The 26,308-nt window shown below is 32.9% G+C and overlaps 4 protein-coding genes across 5 annotated transcripts; 3 read left to right on the top strand and 1 right to left on the bottom strand.

The window, feature by feature from the left end:
* Positions 1–5,469: 5,469 nt before the first annotated feature.
* On the top strand, positions 5,470–7,253 carry LOC106453304 (FHA domain-containing protein PS1). Its single transcript, XM_013895568.3, has 6 exons — positions 5,470–5,735; positions 5,814–5,998; positions 6,077–6,127; positions 6,158–6,277; positions 6,348–6,749; positions 6,842–7,253. The coding sequence occupies exons 1-6, from the start codon at positions 5,492–5,494 to the stop codon at positions 7,040–7,042; spliced, it is 1,203 nt and encodes a 400-aa protein (XP_013751022.1). The 5' UTR covers positions 5,470–5,491; the 3' UTR covers positions 7,043–7,253.
* A 1,108-nt stretch (positions 7,254–8,361) lies between these two features.
* LOC106453303 (chaperonin CPN60, mitochondrial-like) lies at positions 8,362–10,605 on the bottom strand. The gene is made up of 8 exons (XM_022689323.2): positions 10,478–10,605; positions 10,328–10,396; positions 10,118–10,195; positions 9,915–10,010; positions 9,726–9,825; positions 9,536–9,639; positions 9,369–9,455; positions 8,362–9,184 (listed from the first exon to the last, which is right to left on the bottom strand). The coding sequence occupies exons 2-8, from the start codon at positions 10,373–10,375 to the stop codon at positions 9,158–9,160; spliced, it is 540 nt and encodes a 179-aa protein (XP_022545044.2). The 5' UTR covers positions 10,376–10,396; positions 10,478–10,605; the 3' UTR covers positions 8,362–9,157.
* Positions 10,606–13,205: 2,600 nt separating this feature from the next.
* On the top strand, positions 13,206–18,008 carry LOC106450578 (protein BLISTER-like). 2 transcript variants are annotated; one of them, XM_048736538.1, is made up of 14 exons: positions 13,206–13,416; positions 13,453–13,568; positions 13,668–14,091; positions 14,176–14,615; positions 14,784–14,903; positions 15,405–15,470; positions 15,767–15,877; positions 16,024–16,100; positions 16,224–16,291; positions 16,379–16,492; positions 16,734–16,918; positions 17,055–17,123; positions 17,309–17,467; positions 17,564–18,008. In XM_048736538.1, exons 2-14 carry the CDS (start codon positions 13,521–13,523, stop codon positions 17,642–17,644), a joined length of 1,962 nt encoding a protein of 653 aa, XP_048592495.1. In that variant the 5' UTR covers positions 13,206–13,416; positions 13,453–13,520; the 3' UTR covers positions 17,645–18,008. The 2 variants fall into 2 exon arrangements, with proteins under 2 accessions (XP_048592495.1, XP_013747713.2); XM_013892259.3 differs by having other exon boundaries at positions 13,222–13,568.
* A 5,249-nt stretch (positions 18,009–23,257) lies between these two features.
* On the top strand, positions 23,258–26,040 carry LOC106450577 (putative F-box protein At3g23950). Its single transcript, XM_013892257.3, has one exon. The coding sequence runs from the start codon at positions 24,303–24,305 to the stop codon at positions 25,599–25,601; it is 1,299 nt and encodes a 432-aa protein (XP_013747711.1). The 5' UTR covers positions 23,258–24,302; the 3' UTR covers positions 25,602–26,040.
* Positions 26,041–26,308: the final 268 nt, after the last annotated feature.

Raw genomic sequence — 26,308 nt, 5'->3', positions numbered from 1 at the left:
GGGAAGGGGGCGGTCCTAGGGACCAGACCTGGAAGACTTCGTAGCGGGGAACCGGAGTTCCTTCTACCGGGATCTGGAGGCCGGTGTCCTGTCTGGGGTCTGGAGAAATTCAATACCTAAGTATTTTTCCCCAACAGATCCATATACAGAAAAATCGTCCATAAAGACTTCCATGAAATCTTCTATCATATTTGTAAAGATTGACATCATGCATCGTTGTAAAGTGGCAGGGGCATTACAAAGACCGAATGGCATTCTGCGGTATGCGAATGTTCCGTAAGGGCATGTAAAGATGGTATTTTCTTGATTGTCAGGATGGATAGGGATTTGAAAAAATCCAGGGTATTCGTCAGGAAAACAGTAGTATTGGTGATTTGCCAATCTTTCCAACATTTGATCAATGAAGGGTAAGGAAAAGTGATCTTTTCTGGTGGCAGAGTTTAGCTTCCTATAATTGATATACATTCGATGTCCAGTGACAGTTCGCGTGGGAATGAGTTCAATTTTATCATTCTTAACAGCTGTAATTCTGCCTTTCTTAGGTATAACATGCACGGGGCTCACCCAATTGCTATACGAAATTGGGTAGATGATTCCAGCATTTAGAAGTTTGATAATTTCCTTCTTAACAACTTCTTTCAAGTTCGGGTTTAGCCTTCTTTGATGTTCCACTGACGATTTGGAATCGTCTTCTAAGTGAATTCGGGTGCATGCACAGATCTGGAGAGATACCAGGAATATCCTCGAGAGAGTATCCGAGGGCTTTCCTATACTTGAGCAGTTTATTCAATAACAACGCAAGTTCTCCGTTGGTTGTAGACAAAAGCATACTTGAGTCCGGTGGGCAATTGCTTTAACTCAATTTTGGTGCTTTTTCGGGATCTCGATTTTCTAGAGGGGATGGTTTTCGATCGACTGCGGCCTTTAAATATCAATCTACATTGATTTCCAAATCGTCATCCTCCACGTCATCGACATTGCTACTTCTACACTTATGTCCATACATCACGCGTATTCATCAGCTCTTATTTTGATGCTAAATGTTTCCTCTTCGGTAGATGTGAGCATATGTCTATGAAGGATTCTTCAGCCAACTCAGAGATATCGTCCACGTAAGAGGCTTGTTTATCGATTAAGGGTTGTTTTATCAGTTTTGTATATATTGTATTGTTATCTGAAAAAATCTTTTAGTAAAAAGTTAAAAACATAAATTATATAACTAAATATTAATCAAATAAATTTATTAACTAGATAATTAAAAATAGAATATTGAATTATCCAAAATGTAAAAATATTATCAAAAAGATAAATTTTTTACATATTGTATTATTATCTGAAAAAGTATTTTAGTAAAAAGTTAAAAACATAAATTATATAATTAAATAATAATCAAATAATTCTTTTAATTATATAATTAAAAATATAACATTGAGTTATTTAAAAGTAAATTTTTAGAATTGAACTCTCATGTCAAAAGTTAGAGTGGTTAATATTGTTTATACTCTTAATGAATAAAATGTATAAATAAATTAAAAAATAAAACGAAATTTTAATTGATTTGATTAGATAATTGATTAAATTAAAATAGTAAGAAATATCCAAAATCTGAAAATATAGTTTAAACAAAGGTAATTTATGTATATATTGTATTGTTATCTGAAAAATTCTTTTAGTAAAAAGTTAAAAGCATAAATTATATAACTAAATATTAATCAAATAAAATTCTTAATTATATAATTAAAAATATAATATTGAATTACCCAAAATTTAAAAATATAATTAAAAAGGATAATTTGTATATATATTGTATTGTTATCTGAAAAAAGTATTTTAGTAAAAAGTTAAAAACATAAATTATACATTTAAATATTAATCAAACAAATTTTTTTAATTATATAACTAAAAATATAATATTCAGTTATTTATGTTTTATTATAGTATAATGAAGATAGTGTACAAATAACTTTTCAAAAATTTATGAAAATGTTTAAGTCCGTGTCGCGGACAAAACACCTAATCTTATTATATAACACTTGGTTCTTAAAAGTTGCTAATTAACATGAGCGCGACACATGGCAATTATATATTTTATGATTGTGACATGTGTTAATCTATTTTATGATTAAATATATATATATATACTAAGATATTAACAAAAAGGAATTTTATTAAAAAGTAAATAAAATATTATTTAATAGTAATTTTCCTTTTTTAAAATCCTAATCAAAAAATAATTGCAAAAAACTATTTGATAATAATTTTTTTTATAATATTGTGACATGTGTTTAAATATATAATGATTAAACATATATATAATAAGTAATAAAAACGAATTTTGATAAAAACTACATTTAAAAATTATTTAATAAGCTTGGTTCTTCAAAGTTGCTAATTAACATGAGCGCGGCACATGACAATTATATATTTTATGATTGTGACATGTGTTAATCTATTTTATAATTAAAATTATATATACTAAGATATTAAAAAAAAAATTTTTTATTAAAAAGTAAATAAAATTTTATTTAATAGTAATTTCCCTTTTTTAAAATCCTAATCAAAAGATAATTGCAAAAAACTATTTGATAATAATTTTCCTTATAATATTGTGACATGTGTTTAAATATATAATGATTAAACATATATATAATAAGGAATAAAAACGAATTTTGATAAAACTACTTTTAAAAATTATTTAATAGTAAAATTGTTTTTATATATTAAGTAGGAATTATTTTAGAAATTTTCTTTTCACAAAATCCTAAAAAAAACATTCAAAACCATTTAGTTAATAGAATTTTTCTTTTCTAAAAGTTTGGTTCTTCAAAAATTTTAATTAACATGATCGCGACACATGGCAATTATATATTTTAAGAATGTGAAATGTGTTAATTATCTCATAATTAAAAATATATATATTAAGATATTAATAAAAACTAATTTAAAAATTATTTAATAGTAAAATTTTTTTTTTTAAAAATATTTAGTAGTAATTATTTTAGAAAATTTATTTTTTCAAAAATCCTAAAACAATATTTGAAAACAATTTATTTAATATAATTTTCCTTTTCTAAAATTTTAATTAAAATATAATTATAATATATTATATTGAGTTTGGTTTTTCAAAATTGATAATTAACATGATTGTGACACATGTCAGTTATATATATTTAAAAATGTGATATGTGTTAAACTATCTCATAATCAAAATATATATACTAAAATAATAAAATGATTTTGATTAAAAAATATTATAAATATTGTTTAACAGTCTTATTATTATTATTGTTAATATGTTTTATAAAAAGCTTGGTTCTTCAAAGTTGCTAATTTACATGATTGTGACAATGTTAGTTATATGTTAGTTAGTTATATTTGTTAAACTTTCTCATAATCAAAAATATATATACTAAAATAAAAAAGCGATTTTTTTTCTTAAAATCTAATTATAAATATTATTAAATAGTCTTATTATTATTATTTATTATAATGTTTGTTTTAAGAGATACTAAAGATAGGGAATTATAAAAGATAAATATTAATTTTTAAGAAAAAATGTTAAACAAAAACGAATTGTAAAATCCTACAAGTACACAAAATTATTTAGTTAAAAAAATGAATAAAAACTAACTTTTAAATAAATAGTATTACTCTTTTCAAATCCCAATTAAAAGAAAATTTTAAAAGTACTCTTATTATTGTCTTATAAGTAACTAACTTTCATTTTTAATAGATAATTTTGTATGTTCAAAACGTATTACCAAAAATAGCTACAAATATTTCACATCTATATTTATGTTTAAACTTCCACATATTATTTTTACAAAACATAATAGTATTTACATGAAAAGTATTACCTCAGTATTCTCTTTTAATTTCTTGATACAATTCAACTTTTTATTATCCTTATTACATCTTATGATGCTAACATAATTTTATATTTTGATGTTGTTATTGTACATGAGTATGTGTGAATATGTGTTTGTATGTATACGACAAGATATATAAATAATAAACATAATTTTTTCTATTAAAAATAGAATAGTTGTACAAAAATCTAAAAGAAAAATTAATTATAAAATAATTAATTTCCTTTTTAAAAGTCTAAATAATATAAATATATAAAAATAATCTTATTTTTCTTATAATTAACTAACTTTACTTTTTAATAATTTTTTTGTTAAAAAAGTAAACCAAAATAAACTTCAAATATTTCACCTGATATGATTGTGGCATGTGTCAATTAAAAAAATAGATTGTGAATGTAACAATAAAAACTTTTATTATGTGAAAATAAATTTTTATTTTCCTAAAATCCTAAATAAAAGAGTTTTTAAAAAAAAAATCCTAACCAGAGAGAATTGTAAAATTTTATTTAATAGTAATTTCTACTTATAAAAATTAATGACAAACATGATAGTAAAAGAATATTTATTTAACAAGAAATTTTGTAAAAAAATATTAGTAATATTGGAAAAATGAATTTTAAAAATGGCAACTTTTAAAAATAGTTAATATTTACTGGAAATAATTATTTGATAGAAATTTTATTTTTCTAAATCCTAGAAAAAATATAATTGTAAAAGATTATGTAATATTAATTTCATTTTTTAAAATGCTAAAAAACTGTACAAGAATATTTGATAGTTGTTTTTCATATTTATATAAAAAAATTCTAAACAAAAAATAGTTGTATCATATTTTAAGTCTTAACCAAAAGAGAATTGTAAAAAAATTGTTTGATAATATTTTTAAGAGAGTATTTGATGATGAACATGATACACAAATTATTTAATTATCAAAAAAAGTGTAAAATTAGTATTGATCCAAAATGTAAATTTTCTTCATTAGTAACTAAAAATAATTATTTGATAGCAATTTATTTTTTCTGAAATTCTACAGAGAAGACAATTGTAATAGGTTATATGATAGTAATTTTATTTTTCTAAACTTTTTAAACAAAATTGTAAAAGAGTATTTAGTATTATTTTTAAATTGTAACTAAAACGAGATTTATAAAATATCCTTTAAAAAAAATCCTAATAAATTAAAATTTTAAAGAGTTATTTAGTGAATTATTACATAAGAACATGTATAATGCTGTCATTGACTCGATTGATGTATATGACTTTCATTTCTTTTTACTTTTCATTCAGTTTCTTATTTCGGGTTGTGTTCAGTTTAAACGTTTAGATATAGTATTTTATCTAATCCTAAGTACAAAGTTTATAACATTTTATCTATGTACCATGATTATAAAATACAAATATTAACTTAAACTTATGTGTAAAAAATGAGTTTTAATTATAAAATAAATCTCAAACAACATGATATGCAAAAAAACAATCATAAAACTATAAAATGAAAATAATACAAAAACAAATTTGCTTAAATCAAGTCTAGACGAGGCCCAATAACCACTTCTAAACGAGACCTATATGCACTTCTGAGCTGATCATAAAATAAAAACTCAAGAGACTCTTTTCGCTCCATGGACGTCAAGGAAGAGAAACCGATGGAGAAGACGATCCCTGTGTTCACCGTGCTGAAAAAGGGAGCGATTCTCATGGTCCTCTTCGTCACCAACAGTCACAGCGAGGAAGAACAGATTCTGCAGGTCGGTCGACATCCATGCTGCGACATTCCGCTGACGCACCGTAGCATTAGCAGTTACCACTTGCAGATCCGATCTCTTCCCTCTGATCAGAAACTATTCGTCACCGATCTATCCTCTCGTACGAAAGCAGTTTTTGATTGTTTCTTCTGGAATTTCTCTTCCTTCTTTTTATGTATGTGTGTTTTAATTGGTTTAGGGCATGGGACATGGGTTAGGGATCATAAAGTTGAGCCAGATACGTATGTTGAGGTGAAGGAAGGCGATGTCATTAGAATCGGTTGTTCAACAAGGCAATATAGACTGAACTGGATTCCCGTTAGCCTTGCATACGCCAAGGACAATCTACTTTTGGATAGAATGATTGAAGCACACAATCAAAAGGTTTTTCAACTTCTCTTATATTTTTGCTTAGCCTGCACTCTACTTATTTGCTTAGCCTTCTGAATGCCTTCACTGCAGTCACAAACGGATGGACATCTGGATGGATCATCAGTCTCTAGTAGTGATGATGAGGATACAAGGGACCTTTCATTGCCGGAAGAATATTTTCACACTTTATCAAAGGTGAAGAATGAGCCGCTGACACCAAAGAAGATATCCCCGTCATACCTCGATGCTTCAGCAAGAAACAACATATCTAGGGACATTTGTTCTTCTTCTGTAAGTCAAGTGAATTAATTTGATTTTCCTTGATCTTATAATAACCGTAAGTGTCACTGTGTTTTACAAGATGAAATGGACCATTGTGTTGGACACTTCTTCCCTCCTCGACAAGGAGTCTAGGCAGCCACTGCACTTGCTGCAGGGTCTTAAAGGGACACATCTGGTCGTACCTCGGACAGTGTTAAGGGATTTAAATGAGACTAAGCGCACTTGGAGTCTTCTCTTTAGACGAAGAGCAGAGATTGCTTCCTCAGCTCTGGACTGGATCCAAGAGTGTATAGTTGATACCAAATGGTGGATTCAGCTCCAAAGCCTATCAGACGAAACCAAAGCCACTCCTCACTCAAATGGATCTACATCAGAAGATCAAGTTCTCGAATGTGCACTTCTTTATCGAAACCGTAACATCTCTGAAAAACTCGTTCTTCTTACCAACGATGTAACTCTCAAGATCAAAGCTATGGCAGAGGTAAAATCTATGAACAAGATTCTGTGTTCACTGTTTTCTTATGAATAAAATCTATGGATAAGTATTGTTTTACAAAAACGTTTTGTATTCAGGATGTGATTTGCGAGACGCCGCATGAGTTCTACCAGAGTCTGAAAAATACGTCGTCGGAGAGGTTTATGTGGCCAGAGAGCTTGCCGAGAGGAAGGACTTGGAGTCATGTTCACGACCACCTGGTGAGAGAAAGGTACACCAACACAGCGAGTGGTGCAGCAACAACAGCAAAAGGCTTGAAGGTTATTATTGCTCCATAACTCTTACGTTGGCATTTTCATCAGTACATATTTGGGGGAGGGGGGGTGGTTAAATTTTCGTATTATCACGACTTTTTTAATTGTGGAATTGCATTTGTCTTCCAATTATGATAACACTTTGTGAAATGTTGACATGCATGGAAACTACGGCTTGTGTAGTCCTTGATTTGTGTTCTATATCTTTCGTTTAACAAAGTTAATTGAGCTTTGAGTGTGGAGCTGATATCATCAACAAATTTAGAAACCAAGAGTCCATTCAATAAATCAATGCAAACAATTGATGCCTCAAAAAACTTTCATGCTAAAGGTATCATTACATTTTCCAATTGTTATTGTTACTAGGGATTTTGACCCCTTGAAATAAACCATTTATAAATTAAAAATTAGTAGAACTGACAATTTCTCATTTTAACTATCTACAAATACATATGGAAAGATGAATAAATGTGAAATAAATAAAGAATAGTTAACTCTAAGTTATGATCCAAATATATTTATCTTATATATTGGGTTATCATGAAACAAATTATTAATCATAAGTAAAGTTCATTTGGTTGTGACAGAAATGAACCATGTATTACATGTGCCAAATCTGAGAACACACCACATCACTATTCTAACATAGTAGGTATTCACAAATTTATATTTTTGTTTGAAATCAGTGTGCTTTCACTTTGTATTTACAATTGAGTTCTAAATTGAAGTATTAGACATTCTTTATGATATTTAGAATCTATAAGAGATGATGACACTCGCAATGATGTTTGATGACTGCTGCTCATTTGAGAACAATACTAAAAATGTCACCAAAACATCGTCAACAATTGACGTCAATATTTTTTAATACTAAATTTGAAGTTTTTACAAACTTTAAAATACTATTATTAATAAGTAATAATTGTAAAACAGATTCTCTAATTTTTTTTTTGAAGAAAAACAGTTTCTTTATATTCACAATTATTTTAGTTCATTGCCAGTAATTATTAATTCGATCATCTTCTCTAAGAGTATATATGTTTCATAATTTTATGCATAAGTATCTTAATTTATATAGAGTATCACTTGAACGGATCCATGTTCAGGACGTTCCTGCCATCTCAAGAAATGAGATTATTTTGTGAATTACCCATATGTTACACTATTAAATGCCTAGTGATTCAAAAAGGCAGTGATGACGGAACCAGTTTGGCCTCACACAGACCGAGGAAAACATCATGGAAGACTCTATTTTATGAAAGTTAAATCTCTATCAACAGCGAAATCAAGTTGACTCAACATAGCATAGTTGTAGTTAAGAGCGGTAATATGTGGCTTTTTCTTCCTCATGCTTGTTAAGTACCACCTTGCCTTCAACATAGCTTAGTTGTAGTTAAGAGCGGTAATATCCTTACTTGTATAGTTATTATAAAATCAGGGTACTCGTCACTGTAGAGAGACACATGGGGGTTGCCGGTAAATTTCGCTGTCTCTGTTCCCTTTTGTGGATTTGATAAATTGATTTCTGTTACTGTGGTGATGAGAGGAAGGAACAAAGAGATGAGGGACTTATATAATGTGGAGCTGGTGGAATGGAAATCGATTCATGTCCTTAGGATATCTGCAATTAATGATTGAGCTAAATGTTCATTAACGTATACGTTCAAGCGGAGAAGGAGAAGCTGTAAAGATGAAGGTGCTGAGATAAGAAGAGATGGAAGACGACGACGACTAGAGAACTATTAGGTTTTAAAGATGGCTCATTATTGGACTAAGAAGAAGGACATGTAACCAAATAATACCAAAAGCCCAGTTTCTTATCTTCAGTCGACAAACCAGCAATGACGTGGCAAATTAAACTTCTCTGATTTGTTAATTTTTAAATCCAATGTGGACAGCTTAAAGGGCTTTATCAGTCCCTTTTAGTATAGTATAGATTGAGCAACAAAGGCAAAAGACTCGTACAATAATCAAAGACTGATACAATAATCCTCTCTCATGTTAACGTGATGATTGCGCAAAAAAAAATATAAGAGAGTTTAGTGATGTAATTAATAATCCATGCCTCCCATACCACCCATGCCTGCTCCAGCTCCTGCTGCCTCGCTTTCGTCTTTGGGAAGCTCTACCACTACTACTTCAGTTGTTGTCAACAGAGACGACACACTGTAAACAACAAAACAAACAAGTATGACTCTTGATTACCTCACACCGTCAACCAAAGCGGTCCTGATCACTTTCAGAGGATCTATGATACCAGCTTTCACCATATCCACATATTCACCTATATTTTTCTCCAGAATTAGCTAGCGACTAAGAAAAATCAAATAGATTGAAAGTGAAGTGATACAAGGTCTGTGTTATCTTGCTCCATGAGTTTGCCAACAATAACAGCACCTTCTACTCCAGCGTTTGAAGCAATTGTGTGCACAGGGGTCTGGTAAAACAAATATCCGTTAAACTGGTTATCAAGAATAATCAGATCAAAGATGTTATTCGCTTTATAATTATATTAACCTTCAAAGCGTTCTGAATGATATGCACACCAATCTTCTGGTCGAAGTTGGCTGTTGAAAGTTTCTCCAACTCCCTCGCTGCGTATAGAAGAGCCACACCTCCTCCTGCAAGTGTTTTGATCTGTAAGAAACATCTGGCATATTTTTGAGCTTTATGTGGAAAGTGTTCTTCTCTGAAAGAGGCGACATACCTGGCAAAATACCCTCTTCAACAGCTGCTTTAGTGGCATTCAGAGCATCTGTCACTCTGTCTTTCTTCTCACCAACTTCAGCTTCACTTGCTCGTCCAATCTATACCCAAAAACCCCCCCAGAGTTCATAACAAGACACAAACCATACAGCTATGGCTTAGTGCAGAAACATTTTGAAAATAAACTAACCTTCAAAACTGCAACTCCTCCAGAGAGCTTAGCCAACCTTTCTTGCAGTTTCTCCTTGTCATAATCTGAAGTGCTTAGTTCAATTGCTGACCTTACCTTTTCGTTGCAAGAAAAAGCAATTATGTAAGCTTCCAAACACTGCATACACTCTTGCATACTAATTCTACCAACCAAAATTATCAGGGCACAAGGCTAACAATTACCTGCTCACATCTTTCCTCAATGGCTGTCTTGTCTTCGGCTCCATCAAGAATAACAGTGTCGTCCTTGGAAACAGTAACCTACAAATAACCAGACACTTGTCAACTACACTTACAATCCAAAAAGGATATGTTGGCAACGCCATAGACAGATCAATCTAATCTCATACTAAGAGATACCATCTATACATGAGAGAGATTTCAAAGACTTACTCTTTTGTAGGTCCCTAGCATGCCCAAGTCCACCTTCTCCAGATTCATGCCGAGCTCATCCGTGATAACCTATTTCAAGCCAAGTCAATAATCTTAACTTTAAACTGACTGTAAAAGTCACAAACACAAAATGCAACAAATGGTGTTTACCTCTCCACCAGTAAGGGCGGCAAGGTCTTGCAAATTAGCCTTTCTATTCTCTCCAAAGCCAAGGGCCTTAATGGCACAAACCTGTAGAAAAGGTAAACAATTAGTCTCAATATAAAGAAAGAATATTAAATTAGAAGTTTCAGGTGTCTAAGTTTCAAACCTTGATTCCAACACGTAGCTTGTTAAGGATGAGAGTTGCAAGAGCTTCACTGTCCACATCTTCAGAAACAATCAGTAGCGGTCTTTGTTAAGGTAATATAATTAATGAAATTGTTAAACTGAATGAAATATGAAAAGATAATTAATGTAATTATATTAGTTAAATTACTAAAAAAATCTATATTTCTTTTTTATACTGCTATCTATGTTTTCAAACAATTATCATTTATAATAATATTCATGTTTCCAAACAGTATCAAAAATATTTCAGTTTTAATAATATAGATATATACATTATTAATATTACGTTGGATTCTTAAAATCATGGAAAATTCAGCCGAGAAATTTTAAAAATATTATTTAGTATATAATTTATAAATACATAATTTAATTGGTCACACAATATTTAATAAATATAAAAATATTACAAATATTTATATTATAAAATGTATTTTTTTGCTAAAACTACTTATAATATAAAATAGATGGAATATATATTTTACATGGAGGTTTTTGCAAGGTTTGGCCGAGGATCAAACCGCTTCCGATAGATTATTTATTTATTTTTTTATCTACGCTTGCTTACCATAGATTTTTGGGATTCACAAATCTGATAAGAAAAATATTGGTATAACTCTATATAAGCTATATCTCATGTACATTATTTGAAAAAGTGATTTGTTTATGTGTCATCATTACACTATTTTCACACAAAAAAATGATATGACTTCTAAAAAAGATGAATCAAACTAATTGTGATATGAAACCAATAAAATGTACATTGCTTTATCGGGTTAGTTTTGTTTCGTTAGTTGTCCTAAAGTGCAGAATTTTAATGAATTGATTTAAATGTGATTCTATCTATAATAACGAGTTATTTGGTGGCATGTCGTCATGTTCGAGAGAGTTACACATAAAAACACATTCTGTCTTTTGTTTACCTATAAAGACACATTCAGTATTTAACACACTTTTTGTGTACGGATACCACTGTTGTGGACGAAAAAGTCCTTTGTTGGAGAAACAAGCAAGGATGTTTGGTTTAGAATGAAAGAAGAAAAAAACTAAATAGTCACTTATTTGTTTGAGAAAGTAGGTTTATCGGTTAGTGAGTCTATTTTAAGCCTTTGGATGAGATGCTAATAAACCATATCCAATGGATGAGAAAACGACAGTACAAAAACTTAAATTGTTGATAGTGACTCATCAAGATTTGAGTTTAAAAAAAAAAAGTAATACTAACTTTCTTTTTTTCTTCTTCAACGAACTTAAAGCTCTTTAGGAAAGTGTGTGAATCTTTCAAATGTTTTTTTGAGTTTGTTTTTGGTTTTCTAGATTTTGATTCTAACAGTGCAGGGAAAGCGTAGAGAAATCAAAGGTGGTCAATGGATGTGTGGATATGGGTTATGTGGATTGGGGTTTATGATTTGGGGAAGTGTAGATAAGAAAGCATAGATAGGGGAGTGCGTACATGTTGTATAATTCAGGATAAAAATTGAAAAATTGTAACATTATATGGAGACACAGAGAGATGTGGACAATGATGGTGTGGTCAGTGACGACATAGACATGGAAATTGCGTATCCACGACTAAGTATCCACCAAATCTTCAAAATATAACCCAACCACAGTTCATGTATCCAACAATACGTATCCACACATTTGTGTCCTTACCCAACATTGCATCCACAACCAAAACCCCCCACATGTGCTTGTGTGTCCACAGATACGTAGCCACGCCCTAATAATCTCAGAAACAACAAACAATGGATATCAGATGGAGGAGACAGCGAGACTCGTGTTTGGTCTTGGATGTTAGATAGAAGAGCCAGAAAGATTGGGTTTTGGTGTTAGGAAGATCCAGCAAGAAGACGACTGTGTGGAAAGAACACGCCGACCTCTAATGAACACAACGGTCTCGGAAAAGCAAACTGTCTCTGAAAGTGATGGAGAAGACGATGGTGCTCTAGTTCAAATGTAATTGTCAAAGATGATAGATGAATCTGAAAGTTGTGTTTGGAATTAGGTTAAGAGAAAGGGGATCTGAGAATTTTAAGTTATGGATGCAAAATAAAAAAAAATGTTTCTATAATTTATTATTTAGTCAAACACTTGATATCTAGTTCAAGGACAAATTAGACAAAATGACTTGGGAAAGTGTCTTCCAAACTCAAAGTGTCTTAATAGGTAATTGAAAATTCAAAATGTGTCTTTGAAGGTAAATTTCTCGTCATGTTCCATGGGGCACATGGATGTTCTACTTTGTTTTTTATGGTTTCATAAACATGCACCATCACAACTGTTTAGTACTATTTTCTTAGTTTTATTTATTTTAATACATTTATTATTTTGGAAAACAACAAAACATATATATGAATTAATTTTTTTTTTTTGAAACGCATGAATTATTCTAAATAGATTGCATGTACATGTTTTAGTTTTGTAGTTTTCTGCTGGTTGTTTTAAGAATTTTATAAAATGAATAAAAAATCTTTTTTCCCCATTTCACAGCTTCAAATGAAAAAAAAAGGACTAAAAATATGTTGCAACCAACGGAAAGAAGAAAAAATAAAAACGTTCTTCAAGGCATCGAAGTGAGAATAAAAAGAGAAGTTATTATTATCAGAAAAGAAAAAAGAGATCTGGCGGAGAAGGAAACCAAAATCTCAAAACGAACAAACTTGGCTCCTTCCTTCGGATCGAAAACCCTAAAAACAAATTGCCTCGATTGTTGAACAGCCTTTCTCGAGATCTCCCCCTATACCAATATCTTCTCCATATTTGCCGTTAGGATCTATCTGTCCTCTGGTACCATCACAACATCGGCAATTTCGAAATTGGCATGTGTTAAGGGGATTCAATTGTAAATAAGGGATTGGTTGCAATGGCATCAGCTCAGGTTAAGCGGAGGCAAGAGGCTGGACGGCGTAAGGTATAGATTTAGATCATCCATCCTCCTCCTCTCTCTCTTTACTTTGATCATGATTATGCAAAGGTGAATTAATTTGTTAATTTGATGATGGATTCTCAGCTTGAGGAGTTCCGGAAGCAAAAAGCAGAACGAGAGAAAAAGGCATCACAGAATAATACCGCACAACCTGTTGATAACACCGTCGCAGATTCAGATGGAGAAGTTGCTGCTGCTGCATCTATCTCTAACGGACCTCTCAGCCAATCTCCTGAAACCTCCTTCAACCAAACCCAATCCAAATCCTCATCTTCTTCAAGCAAGAGAGATGAGTCAGTTGGCACATCTAGTAGCTTAGAGTTGAGAGGTTCCTCCAATGACTTTTTAGTGAATATTAGGAGCCATGAAGCGCTTGTACCTGATAGCAATAGAGACAAGCAATTGAGCGAAAGTGATGGCTTTCCCAAAGGCGCATCTTTTGCTGGAAGCACTTTGTTGTCAACCTCCACGCAAATGCATGGCAGTGGATTAATCTCATCAAGAAAAGGTATCATATGACATTTTGATGAAGCATTTGTACTTTGTTCCTTAAAGGGAACTGTTCTTTACGTTCTTTTGTTGTTGTTGCTAGACTCTCTACAACCTACTACTCAGGAAAGTGGTGAACTTAGAGGAGGAGGTAGCAGCATCGTGCAGAAGCCAACTTTGTCTAACAGTTATTTGTTTTCATCTCGACCTTCGGATGATTACGGTGCAACCTCTTACTCTGCTAAAAATGAAGCAACTGTGAAGAGGACTCGTCCATCTTTCCTTGATTCCCTTAATATCTCCAGAGCTTCCGAGATTCCTGAAACTTCAAGTGCTTCCCAATTAACTGTCGGTGATGAGTCTGCACCATCTTCACTCCAGTATATATCAGGAAAGAGCGACAGTAACGGACCGTCATCTGATTCTCCTTATCCATATGACAATTTCAGGAGTCCTTCGTTTCCTGTTGCCAATGGAGTAATGCCAGGTTTCACTGATTACTCCATCCCAAAGCAAAATGATGATTTTAGTACTCTGGAACAGGTAATGTACTTATTTCTTGTCGATATGCTATTTAACAGTTGCAAAGTTATATATTTGATTAGTTTAAGTGGGAATTGATTGATCTCATGATATACATGAGCAATTGCTCTTTCTGCATCCTTTGACCAATGCTTATTCTGAGATATGGTTTCTTATTTCCGTTTGTAGCATATTGAGGATTTAACGCAAGAAAAGTTTTCACTGCAAAGGGATCTTGATGCTTCACGTGCTTTGGCAGAATCCTTAGCATCTGAAAATTCTTCGATGACAGACACTTATAACCAGCAGGTACTTAACTTGAAGACTTATGCCATTCTAGTTGGGTAGTGTCCTAGAAAACAATCTTGACCATTTGTAGTAGTTGGCTAATTATTTGCACATACTCATGCTTCATTGTTCGCCAGAATTTTCTCTCATCTGGTTTTGGGATCCATGGGAGATGCAAATATGATAATCTTATTTCATAATTTGGACGGATGTGAATATGAGTCTCTTTCTGAAATTGGCATGCTCTTAAATCTTTTTTAGACTATGTTGTGAAAAGAACACGATTTAGACTATTGAATCATTGCTACATTCACCAGTAAGACAGAGATATTGTTAAACCAAAGAATTTGGAGAAGGTTTTTCAAGATGTCTACGTAATTGGCGTTTACTGGGCTTATCTACTGTTGAGAGTGAACAGTGTCTTATTTTGTTTACTATAAGACATGTTTCCACTGACCTTTCTTAAAGCCTCAAACCTCCCAATGAATATGTATTAATTGTTCTCGTTTCTGTCTTATCCAGCGAAGTATTGTCAACCAACTAAAAGATGATATGGAGAAGCTACATCAACAGATTCAAGCACAAATGGTTAGTATCCTGTTAGCTACCCATACTCGACAAATCCCAGTTGTATATGCCCTAGCAATATAGTAAAGCATGATATTATCCGCTGTAGATATTGTCTAAGATTAAGCAGGATGTTTACATGTAGACATTCCATTTATCAGATTGCTTGATGGTTACGTATGTGACAAAATTTGAGTTTTCTGAGTATGATTCTGGAAATCTGATGAGTATCTGTATGCCATGATCATTCATTGGGTGGAGCTATTGTCTAGATTCTCCTAAAAACTGTTACTTGATTTAACTCTTTTTCCTGTCAGGGGGAACTTGAATCTGTCAGGAATGAATATGGAAACGCGCAGCTAGAGTGTAATGCTGCTGATGAGCGTTCACAAATACTGGCTTCTGAAGTCATCAGTTTGGAAGATAAGGTAATAAGCTTTCGGGTGAAAAATGTGGAAAGATTTTTTTAATTTAGTTTTTGAATTTTTGGATTGTAAAATGTCTGTTTCCTCGTCCTTCAGATGTTCGTATTCATCTGTTTAGCGATTAACTTTTTTCCTGGAACCGATATTAGGCTCTCAGACTCAGATCTAACGAGTTAAAGCTGGAGAGGGAACTGGAGAGTGCACAAGCTGAAATGTCTTCTTACAAGTATGCGCTTTACTCTTTGTATCTTCACCTTTACTTGATGTTTGGTCCAAAACATACCACTAGGAATTCGATCTGTAACTTCTGGGATAATATAATTCTCATCTTAACCATCAACTTTTATAGGAAAAAATTACAGAGCCTAGAGAAAGATCGCCAAGACTTGCAATCTACTATTAAAGCTCTTCAGGAAGGTATGCACACTGAGATCTGTTCCTCTGAAAAGTAATGTGGTTCTACATGTTATGTATCTATCTTATATTCTTGATCTTTCTTTTCAGAGAAGAAGGTCCTACAGACTATGGTGCAGAAAGCTTCCTCTGGTGGAAAATCCACTGCTCTCGACAAAAGCTCTACTAGCAGTAAACACGCATCAACCTCTACAGAAGGCCTAGGTAATGGGCCTCCTATAGAATCACATCAGTATGTGCGCACTATTATAGAAATTTGAAGCATATTGTGGATCTCTAAACCCATATTATAGAAATAAATTTCAACTTTGTTCTTCAACGTGTAATGTAAATCATGTCTACGAAGACTCTAGTCGATGGATTATGTAGCCGTCTCCTAAACCTGGTCACTAGTATAAAATTTAATTTTTCATTATCCTGTGTCCTCTTTGTTTTCTTGGTGCAGCAATCTCAGATACCATGACAGGGAGCTCAAATCAGGAAACAGATTCTACAGATCTGCTGGGAAGTGATTTATCTAATACAGCTATCATTCATGAAACTGGACAATTAACTCTTGAAGGCTTTCCATTGAGCGTCCCAGCTGATCAGATGAGACTGATCGAGAACATTAATACGCTGATTGTTGAGGTAGTAGTCATGTATTATTTATGTGAATTTATATTCCTTTTTTTTGTTGTTTGGTTATCTGTAGCTGTGAGAATCAATACTTGACAATTCTCAAGGTGCTATCAGTTCTCAATCTGGGTGATATCTTTGGTTGCAGTTGGCAATTGAAAAAGAGGAACTGGTGCAAGCATTGTCAACTGAATTATCTCAAACTGCACGGGTAAAGGTAAATTCCGAGTCCAACCATGATTTCTGTATGGTTCCATGAGCTATATCTTAACTCACCATAGCCTTAATATATAATCTGGTCTACTCTTTGATGTTTTATAAAGTAGCGTTTTCATGTTTGTGTTATTGTGTAATCTCGTGTATTTCTCAAGTCTTTATATCTGTCATGTTTCTTAAACATAGGAGCTGAACAAAGAGTTATCCAGAAAACTTGAAGTGCAGACGCAAAGGTTAGAGCTACTAACAGCACAGAATATGGCGATAGACAATGTTTCACCTGCAAAGCAGCCGGATTCTCATGTTGTTCAAGAGAGACCACCAATTGCAGATGAGGGCGATGAGGTACATTCTCTTTCTCTATTATCCTCCTCTGATCAGAGTTCCAAACTTGGGTCTGAAAAAAAGGAGACAAGATGTTAATCATTTCTCTCCATTCAGGTGGTAGAAAGGGTTCTAGGATGGATCATGAAGATGTTCCCAGGAGGACCATCAAAAAGAAGGACAAGCAAGCTTCTCTAATGCACGCCTTGCTCGGCTATTCTGTACATCCTGTCCTGGCACAGCCACTATGGCTTCTTCTCTTATTGTTTTGGAAGAATTCGTTTAGCTTTTTGATCCAAAAAATTGGGTTTCATTAGGCTTGAGGAATATCAAGAAGACAGCATATAGTGAGTGTGATACAGACACTTTGCAAAGAGTTCCAAATGGAGAGAGACACGAAGCGTGAACAGAGAGAGAATTTATATGAGTGCGTTTTTTTGCTGTTTATTTACTTGAATTTTTGTAACTGTTGATTATAGTGCAATATACTAATTACCATAATAATCCGGTGTCGTTTTGGTTGGACATATATTTTATTTACCTGTGCTCGTTTTAGTTTCAATACTCGAATAAACAAATATATAAACTAGATTATTACATAAATACCTGTTTTAATTTTAATATTAATTGTAAAGTACTTTTATCTTATAAATAAATATAAGTATCTACTTTTATCTTATAAATAAATATAAGTATCTTGAACATTATTAGATGTAATTAATTAGATTACAAACGAATTTTAACTACCTTTTAATTTGTGTAAAAAATGATACTCTTAAAGATTTTATAACTTGTCTAATGTGGCCTATAAAATAATTTTCAAAATTCTTGCAGAAAGACTTAAGCCTTGATTAGATAGAATAATCTCGGAAAATTGATCAGTTTTTATTCTAGAAAGGTTTATAATAGATAACTAGATTTTGATCCGCACATCGAAAGCGCGGATTTTTTTTGGCTAATGACAATGTTTAATATGAATTAATGTTTTATTTCTAATGTACATTAATAAGTTACAATGTTGAACCGGTAAATTCGTTGATCCGAATCAGGGGTGGAATCGTCGCCGTCGCTATCGTTTTTGAATCAATGTTTTATTTCTAATGTACATTAATAAGTTACAATGTTCAATATGAATTAATGTTTTATTTCTAATTTTCGATAAAAAAATTTACTATATCATTAGAGAAAATGAAGAAAATTGAACAGAAAAAACTATATTTATTGTTAAAATTTAATATTATTGAGATGAATTAGTATTTTGGAACTGTTAAATATTATTATATTACAAAGTTATATTATATCGAAGAAGGTAATTTTTAAAAATATTATATAATTTATAAATTAGTTTATTTGAGAATTTGTATGTATAATTTTTTGTAATTTTCTTTTAGGCATAGACATTTTACCGAGACAAAAAAAATCAAACAGGTTTGGTTCGGCTTTGGGTCCAGGGTAAAGTACCAATTAAGTATCTTTTAGATCTATAGGTCTCTGTTTGAGTCTGGATCCTACCCAAGACTCGTTGCATACACATAGTACCCAAACTGTTTTATGTATATTAGATGTATTTGTGTATTTAAGATATATTTCGGTATTACATATATTTTTTATGTTTTGGGTTTAGGTTTTGGCTATAGTTTTGGATTTTTGGATAAAATTAAGATTATAATTATATCAATACGCCCAAGCGGGTGTTTTGTTTTTAATTTTTTGTAGTAAATAATTTTGAATTCTTGTAATAACAAAAGAATATTATGATATAAGGCTTACATTTTCTGTTTTCTATGTATAATATAAACTGTATTTCCTCACGTCGGCCAATGGTTAAAATCAGTGAATATTATAAATATTTAAGGAAATTTTATGAAATGTAAAATTAATTTTACTAACATTAAGAAATGTAAAACTGAAGACATGAGGTGTATATTGGTTAATATATATTGAATTGATGCAAGAATTGGTAATATGAACTTGATCAATACTTTTTTTAACTTGATCAAAACTTAAAAAAGATGAATGATATAGTATATAGTTTATCAGACTCCATCCTGATTTAGTAATATGAATCTAATTTTGGAATATAAACTGGTAATTGAATGGTTATCGATAATTAATAATAATTCGTTCCTTTTCATATGTTTATATTCCATGTATTTCATACTTGAATAAAATGGTGGGTGTTGTATATTTGAGAATGTCAATATAAGACTTACATTTATTGTGGGCCATTAGGTATGCTTGGATATAGGCAATTATTGTGATCCATGATATTAGGAATTTTTATTAACTTTTACGATAACACAAAAGATAAAATCATAGTTAGAATAAATAATGTATAGTTAGAGAAATATAAGGTAATACCAAAAAAATAGCTAAGTCTAATGAAAGGGTCCAAACAACATTTTTAAGTAGATTTATTAAAACTTCTTCCCTTTTAATAGTATTGATGTGCTTATAGCTCATGAACTTATGCATTCTCTGCATACTAGGAATCTTAAATCAAAGTCCATGAACCTCAAGCTTGACATTTTGAAAGCTTTTGGTAAAGTTGAATGGGATTTTATAGATAAGGGCATGAGGCAAATAGGTTTCACTGATCTATGGTGCATATGGATATATAAATGTATGTTGACAGTCTCTTACTCTGTTCTAATTTATGGAGAACTCACTAAAACTATTTATCCTCAGAGAAGAATTAGACAGGGAGATCCAATCTCCCCATACTTATATATCATTTGTACTAAAGGGCTATCACAGCTAATAAAGAATGCAATTCATCAGCAAAAACTCCATGGATATAAAGCATCGCGAGGAGGTCCAGCTATATCCCGTTTACTTTTTTGCTGATGATTCTGTTTTTTTCAGAGCAAATCTTGAAGAATGTAAAACCTTAAAGGAGATCCTAACCATCTACCAAAAAGCGTCTGGCCAAGAGGTAAACTACACTAAATCTACGGTAGCTTTCTCAAAAGGTATTCATCTCACTGAACAGCAAATCCTAAAAGAAATGATAGGTGTGGATAGAGTAGGTGGATTTGGAAGATACTTAGGTTTGCCTGAGAGGATAGGTAGAAAATGTAAGGATGTCTTTGAGTTTATAAAGCAGAGAATTATGAACAAAATAGATACTGGTACAATAGATTTCTTTCTCAGGCTGGAAAAGAAGTTCTACTCAAGGCTGTCATTTTTGTCCTTACTATATATGCCACGTCTTGTTTTATGCTACCAAATGGGCCTACTTAACCAAACCACTTCTTACACGAGTAACTTTTGGTGGTCATCATTTAAAGATATGCATAAAATCCCTTGGGTCAGTGGAATAAAAGCACTTCTTCAAAGGAGGAAGGCGAAATAGGTATAAGAAATATGGAGGATTTAATATTGCTCTCTTAGCCTAGCAAGGTTGGAGATTGATTAGATTTCCCCGTCCATTGATGTCTTGTGTGTTTAAAGCTAAATATTACATGCATGAAGCTAAAAGTTACTCAACTTCAAGCTATGCCTGGTGCAGTATACTACAAACTCAGCATCTACTGACAAAAGGACTGAAATGGACTGTGAAAAATGGAAAAACTATTAGGGTCTGGAAGGACAATTGGATTCGATCAAAACAATTTGTACCAGCACAGGGAGCAGGAGCAGTAAGCCATCCTCATATTGAGGTGAACGATCTTTTCATTAATGGAACCCGTGAGTGGAACAGGAGGTTGATAGAAAGTCTTTTTGAATCCGTCGGATGCTCAATATGTCCTCAACATTAGACCAAGTGTAATGCATGATATATCAGATGTGCGTATCTGGAGCTACAATCGAAATGGAGAGTACAATGTCAAAACAAAATATCATCTCCAAAGGAAAATCTCAATACAAGAAACTCAACAGCAACAAGGACAGAGTGGAATCTCAGAAGAAGTGAAGAAGTGTTGTTCGGCATTGTGGAAACTCAATCTGCCTCCCAAGCTCAAGACATTTTGGTGGAGAGTGGCACATAACAGCCTTGCGGTTACAATTAACTTAAATAAAAGAGGTGTACATATAGATGATACTTGTCAAAGCTGTGGGGAAGATGCTGAAATATGATGTTTCACTACAGAATATCAAAGGAGATTTGGTCTTTGGCTCCCACATCGTATAGGGTTCAAGACGGAATTTCAAACTTCTCTGCTCCATAACATCAACGCTCTGATATTTGCTGCAAAGCAAGAAGATTTTGAGCTATTGAACTTCCATGTTGGATGGCGAATTTGAAAAATGAGAAACAACATACACTTCCAACAAAAAAGAGAGCATATACTTCAGGTGGTGCATGGAGCGATTCGAGATCACCAGCATTGGATGCAAGCAATTGAATATGATGAACATGAAGTTCAGAGATGCAGGTTTTCAGATAGGTAAATAATGGATATTGCAGACCTACTACCAAACTATGCTCACTACTATTGTTTAGTAGATGCATAATGGAAGAAGGAACTGGATGGTCCTTCCACAGCAAAGAAGGCATTTAAAAACTCCAGGGATCTTCCTCAATTACGCTTACAAATTCTTCCTCAGAAGCGGAGGCGGTGGCTCAATCAAACAGTTGAAGTCATTGCAATATCATAATGTAGATTTCATCACTGACTGCAAAAAGCTTATTGATGGGTTATATCAGTTGTCTACTGAAAAACCATCACAAGTGCTTATCACACGGAGGTTTCCTCTATGCTGCGAGACATTCACTTTCTATCAAGATCGTGTAACTATAGTTTCCACTATGCTAATAGCACTTTCCTAGAAAATGTTGATTCTTTAGCCAAGCAAGCTAGACTTTGTAAGCAAAACTAGGCCTGTAACTTATTATCTGAGATCCGAATTCGATCCGAGATCCGCTCCAGATCTGCTCCGAAAATAGGATATCCGGGGTGCCTGGATCCAAATCCGGATAGTAAAATCTTAGATCCATCTAAACCGAATCTGTATCCGGATATCTTAATTTTTAGGCCCGAATATCTAGATCCGGATCTGTATTCTTAAAACACATTAATTTTTAAATTTTAATAATATTAATATTTGATATATTAATATTTATACATGAATTAATCTTATAATATTATATTTTAATCTTTACAATATTATAGACATATATAAATATATTTATAAATCTTATATAAATATTTAATTGATGTATTATATTTTAAAAATTAGAATTTTTTTAAAAAACATATTATTTTTAATTATGTTACGGATCCAGATATCCGCGGATAATAGAATATCGAGATGGATATCTGAAATCCGGATATCCGGAAACCACGAATCCGGATATTAAATCCACGGATCCGACGGATATTTGGATCCGGATCTGGGTACCCTAAGTTTTCCGGATATCCGGATCCGTCCCAGGTCTAAGCAAAACTACGTAATCACTTGGTTCTCTGAATAATATATTATGTTGATAAAAAAAACATTAGTTAGATTTGACCCCAAAAAGTCATGTGTTAGTCTTTTTTTTCAAATGTAATTTGATACTATTACTCTAAAATGTTGTTTCAAAATAAATGATGCTTAAAGAAAGTTTTGATGTTTAAAAATAGATGATATTTTTATATTTCAATATAATTTTTTATTTTATTAAAAACTGTGTAACCAACGATATTTTGTAATATATTTTGTAATTGGTCAAAAAAAATTTAAATTTATAATTTAGTCTTACTTTTTAAATAAAAGACAAGTTTCTTAATAATTGTATATTATCTTAAAATTTCAAGTATTTTAGAATGTAAAGATTTGACCCCAAAAATACATGATATAGTTTTTTTTTTTTTCAAATGTAATTTGGTACTACTAAAAGAAGCCCTTCTCTCTCTTGTTTAGAGAGATATACTTTCTCTCTTCTTCCCCTCTTACAGACTTATATCATTCAGAGGTGGAAGAGAATTATGGGTCTTTTCTATGTAAATAGTATGTTTCGATCAATATGATCGATCTTTTGTTTCGCTTGTCGGATTATACATCCGTAAAGGGATTTTTGGTAGTGATTTCAGTCTAGTCCGGCTTGTTCCTCATAGCTCTTTGTTTTCTCTGGATTGATTTGAACAATAATAGTTATGATTCTTCTAATCAGAGTCTATGTTGCCCTCTTTCTCTTTAATTATTTTCTCTATTCCGATTGTCTGACGATTCCTTCCTGTTGTTGGTTATCCTTGATTCTCTGTTCAGATTGGAGTCAATCTTTGCTTCCATTAAAGATTAACGCAAAGTATCCTTGATGGATATTTGAATTAATTTTTTCCAAATAGCTTGGTCGATTGTGTTCAGGTTCAGTAGAGATGAAACTTTCCTTGTGAAAGTGTTCCAACAAAATCTTCACAAGTCTTTATTGTGCTATCATCTCCGATGATTTGGTTTGGAACTCCGATAGACTCAGCGGCTGTTAAAGAAAGAAGACTGCAAAAGAATTGTTACAGAAGGCTCTTCTCTCCTGCGGTGGTGGAGAATGACAGAGATCAGAGGAGTAACCGCAGAAGACCATGGTGGTGCAGTCTGACAGTGGCCGGAGGTTAAATTTTCGCATGAAAGACGTATGGAGTTGAGCGTACAGAATTGAAATCTCTCGGAACAAACACGTGTTAACATGTAGTGATCTCCTCTTTTTGGATTTATTTAAATTTTGTCTTATTGAGCCTCTTCTGTAAAACTGATATCTGTTGTAAAATCTATTGGGCCAAAGTTTAAGGATTTAATAAAATCCAAAAGTTTTGTCAAAAAAAAAAAAATTGGTACTACTCCTCTAAAAAATGCTGAGTCGCAATCTTGATTAGATTGTTACTAATAAACCTAATCGAAGAAATCAAAGAGGGAGGGAGGCCGTAAACGAAAAATGGATCTTCCAGAGATAGCACTGGTCAACGTCTTGTCGCGATTTCCATTGAAAAGCATCGCGAGATTCAGAACAGTGAGCAAAGAATGGAGATCGCTCATCGACTCCGACTTCTTCAGAGATCAGTACATCTCCTTCAACTCTTCTTCCTCCCTCTCCTGGTCTATCATCCAAACCAACCCCCACAAACTCTCCCTCGAAATCATCGGCCACCATGGTTGCAACACGTGGGGTCTCGATCGTTCTCCCGCTTCTTTCTTGCGTTTCTTCGCCAAGACCACAATCAGAAAACTCTTGGTCTTATCTTGTACCGATGGTCTGGTCTCGATCTGCGCAGAAGCTAGCGATGGTTCTCCTTTGTATTACATCGGAAACCCTTTGATGGAGGATTGGTTTCATCTCCCTCTCCCTCCGTTTCTCTCCTCGCATGATCTTGATAGTTTGCGTAAGAACAAGCGTTTCAGTGACACAGGTTTCGTCACGAAGATGCGGAGCGGGGTTGTTGTGAGTTACAAAGTTGTCTGGATGCTGACTCACGGTAGATTATCTGATAAACTCGACTTTATGATTTACTCATCTGAAACAGGGACGTGGAGGAAACGACACGTGTCTTGTCCACGCACCACTGACTGGGAAAGACAAGACAAGTCGATTGCTTTGAACGGGGTGCTTCACTGGCTTTCAGAGGATACTCCTAGTTTCGACGCAAGTTCTATTGTAGCTTACGATTTCTATGGAGGTGGTGATGGTGATGAGTGTCGTATCGTACATTTTCCCGGTGGCAAGATAGATGAAGTCACTGGAGATAATTTATCTCAACGAGTTTACAGGAGGAGCTTCACAGCCTCTGAAGGATCCATTGTGTATTTCAACGAGTTCCATGAGAATGAAACACATACGTTACGGGTTTGGAGGCTGGTCAAGTACGAAGATTGTCCTGAGGCTTGGCAACTCTCTTGGGATCTCAAGTTGACGTCTTTGACTGAATCTGGTATCTGTTATTTCCCCATGGTGATGCATCCTTTGAACTCCGACATTATCTACTTGTGGAACTGGACCGCGAAAGGTTTGGTCTTGTTTAACTTGCGCACACGTGTGTTTAGTGTTCGTAAAGAAGCTGAAGAAGACGGCAAGTGTATGGATGGTTGCAGCTTGAGTTTTAACTGGTGCAGCGAGTATATGGACAGCATCCGTAAATACAATCTCCCAGGGTATCAACGTGGTCCTAACAGTCTCTTCTTTTCTCAGTATGTTCTCCCTCGTTGGCTGCACCGTCTCCCTCGTCCTCAGTCTACTTAGTGTGTACTCTGTTTTGAGTTGAAGTCGAACCATCCCTGAAGTGAAATATAATGGTAGAAGGCATTGAATTCCAAGTAGGTATCAGAACCATTCTAAGCATTGCGAAACCAACCCATCATGCACCAGCGTTGCGGTTTCAACTACAAATCAAACATTTTCAAAAAATATATATTGCAGATTCGCCTGGTACTTTATTATGTCTCTGAACAATGCTATCAGTTGCAAAGCAGTCACATTGATTACATTTATTTAAGTATCATTAAACTATTCTACCAAGGACAAGCAAGCATAAGTAATGTTTGAAGGGAGTCATTGCTTATTCGCCTTTTTGTTTTGGAAGAATTCATTTTGTTGTTTTTATCCATGAATTATGTAATCGTTGATTGTCAACATATCCAATTGAACCATTTAAACTCTTTATACATATATTTTCTTCTTATGATTCTGAATATTATAAGCTCTTCTACAAATATTTTCTACATACTATTTTTTTAACTAACAAGGAAATTCCGAGTCTGAATAAAACTATTACTGAAAAGAAAATCAAAGCTTAGTAATTATATTATACTAGTATCACCCGGCATGCTATGCACAGATCAATTTTACTGACTTTAATTTTTTTTGAACATGTTATAATCTTCAATAAGTTCAGTAAACATACTATAAATTTTCAAAATTAATTACAGAAAATGATTAGAAATTTAACT

This window comes from Brassica napus, chromosome A7 (genome assembly GCF_020379485.1).
Source record: "Brassica napus cultivar Da-Ae chromosome A7, Da-Ae, whole genome shotgun sequence".
NCBI lineage: Eukaryota > Viridiplantae > Streptophyta > Magnoliopsida > Brassicales > Brassicaceae > Brassica > Brassica napus.
This window is presented reverse-complemented; position numbering and strand designations above follow the sequence as displayed.

Excerpts from the sequence above, each read along its gene's own strand:
- LOC106453303 (XM_022689323.2), bottom strand. The coding sequence starts at position 10,375 with ATGAATCTGGAGAAGGTGGACTTGGGCATGCTAGGGACCTACAAAAGA. Across the intron at positions 9,640-9,725 it reads TGAAGAGGGTATTTTGCCAG|GAGGAGGTGTGGCTCTTCTA; the intron begins GTATGTCGCCTC and ends AAACACTTGCAG. Across the intron at positions 9,185-9,368 it reads AGCAAGATAACACAGACCTT|TGTGTCGTCTCTGTTGACAA; the intron begins GTATCACTTCAC and ends TGTTGTTTACAG.
- LOC106453304 (XM_013895568.3), top strand. The coding sequence starts at position 5,492 with ATGGACGTCAAGGAAGAGAAACCGATGGAGAAGACGATCCCTGTGTTC. Across the intron at positions 5,736-5,813 it reads CGTCACCGATCTATCCTCTC|GGCATGGGACATGGGTTAGG; the intron begins GTACGAAAGCAG and ends TAATTGGTTTAG. Across the intron at positions 6,750-6,841 it reads AGATCAAAGCTATGGCAGAG|GATGTGATTTGCGAGACGCC; the intron begins GTAAAATCTATG and ends TTTTGTATTCAG.
- LOC106450578 (XM_048736538.1), top strand. The coding sequence starts at position 13,521 with ATGGCATCAGCTCAGGTTAAGCGGAGGCAAGAGGCTGGACGGCGTAAG. Across the intron at positions 13,569-13,667 it reads AAGAGGCTGGACGGCGTAAG|CTTGAGGAGTTCCGGAAGCA; the intron begins GTATAGATTTAG and ends ATGGATTCTCAG. Across the intron at positions 17,468-17,563 it reads TTGCAGATGAGGGCGATGAG|GTGGTAGAAAGGGTTCTAGG; the intron begins GTACATTCTCTT and ends CTCTCCATTCAG.
- LOC106450577 (XM_013892257.3), top strand. The coding sequence starts at position 24,303 with ATGGATCTTCCAGAGATAGCACTGGTCAACGTCTTGTCGCGATTTCCA.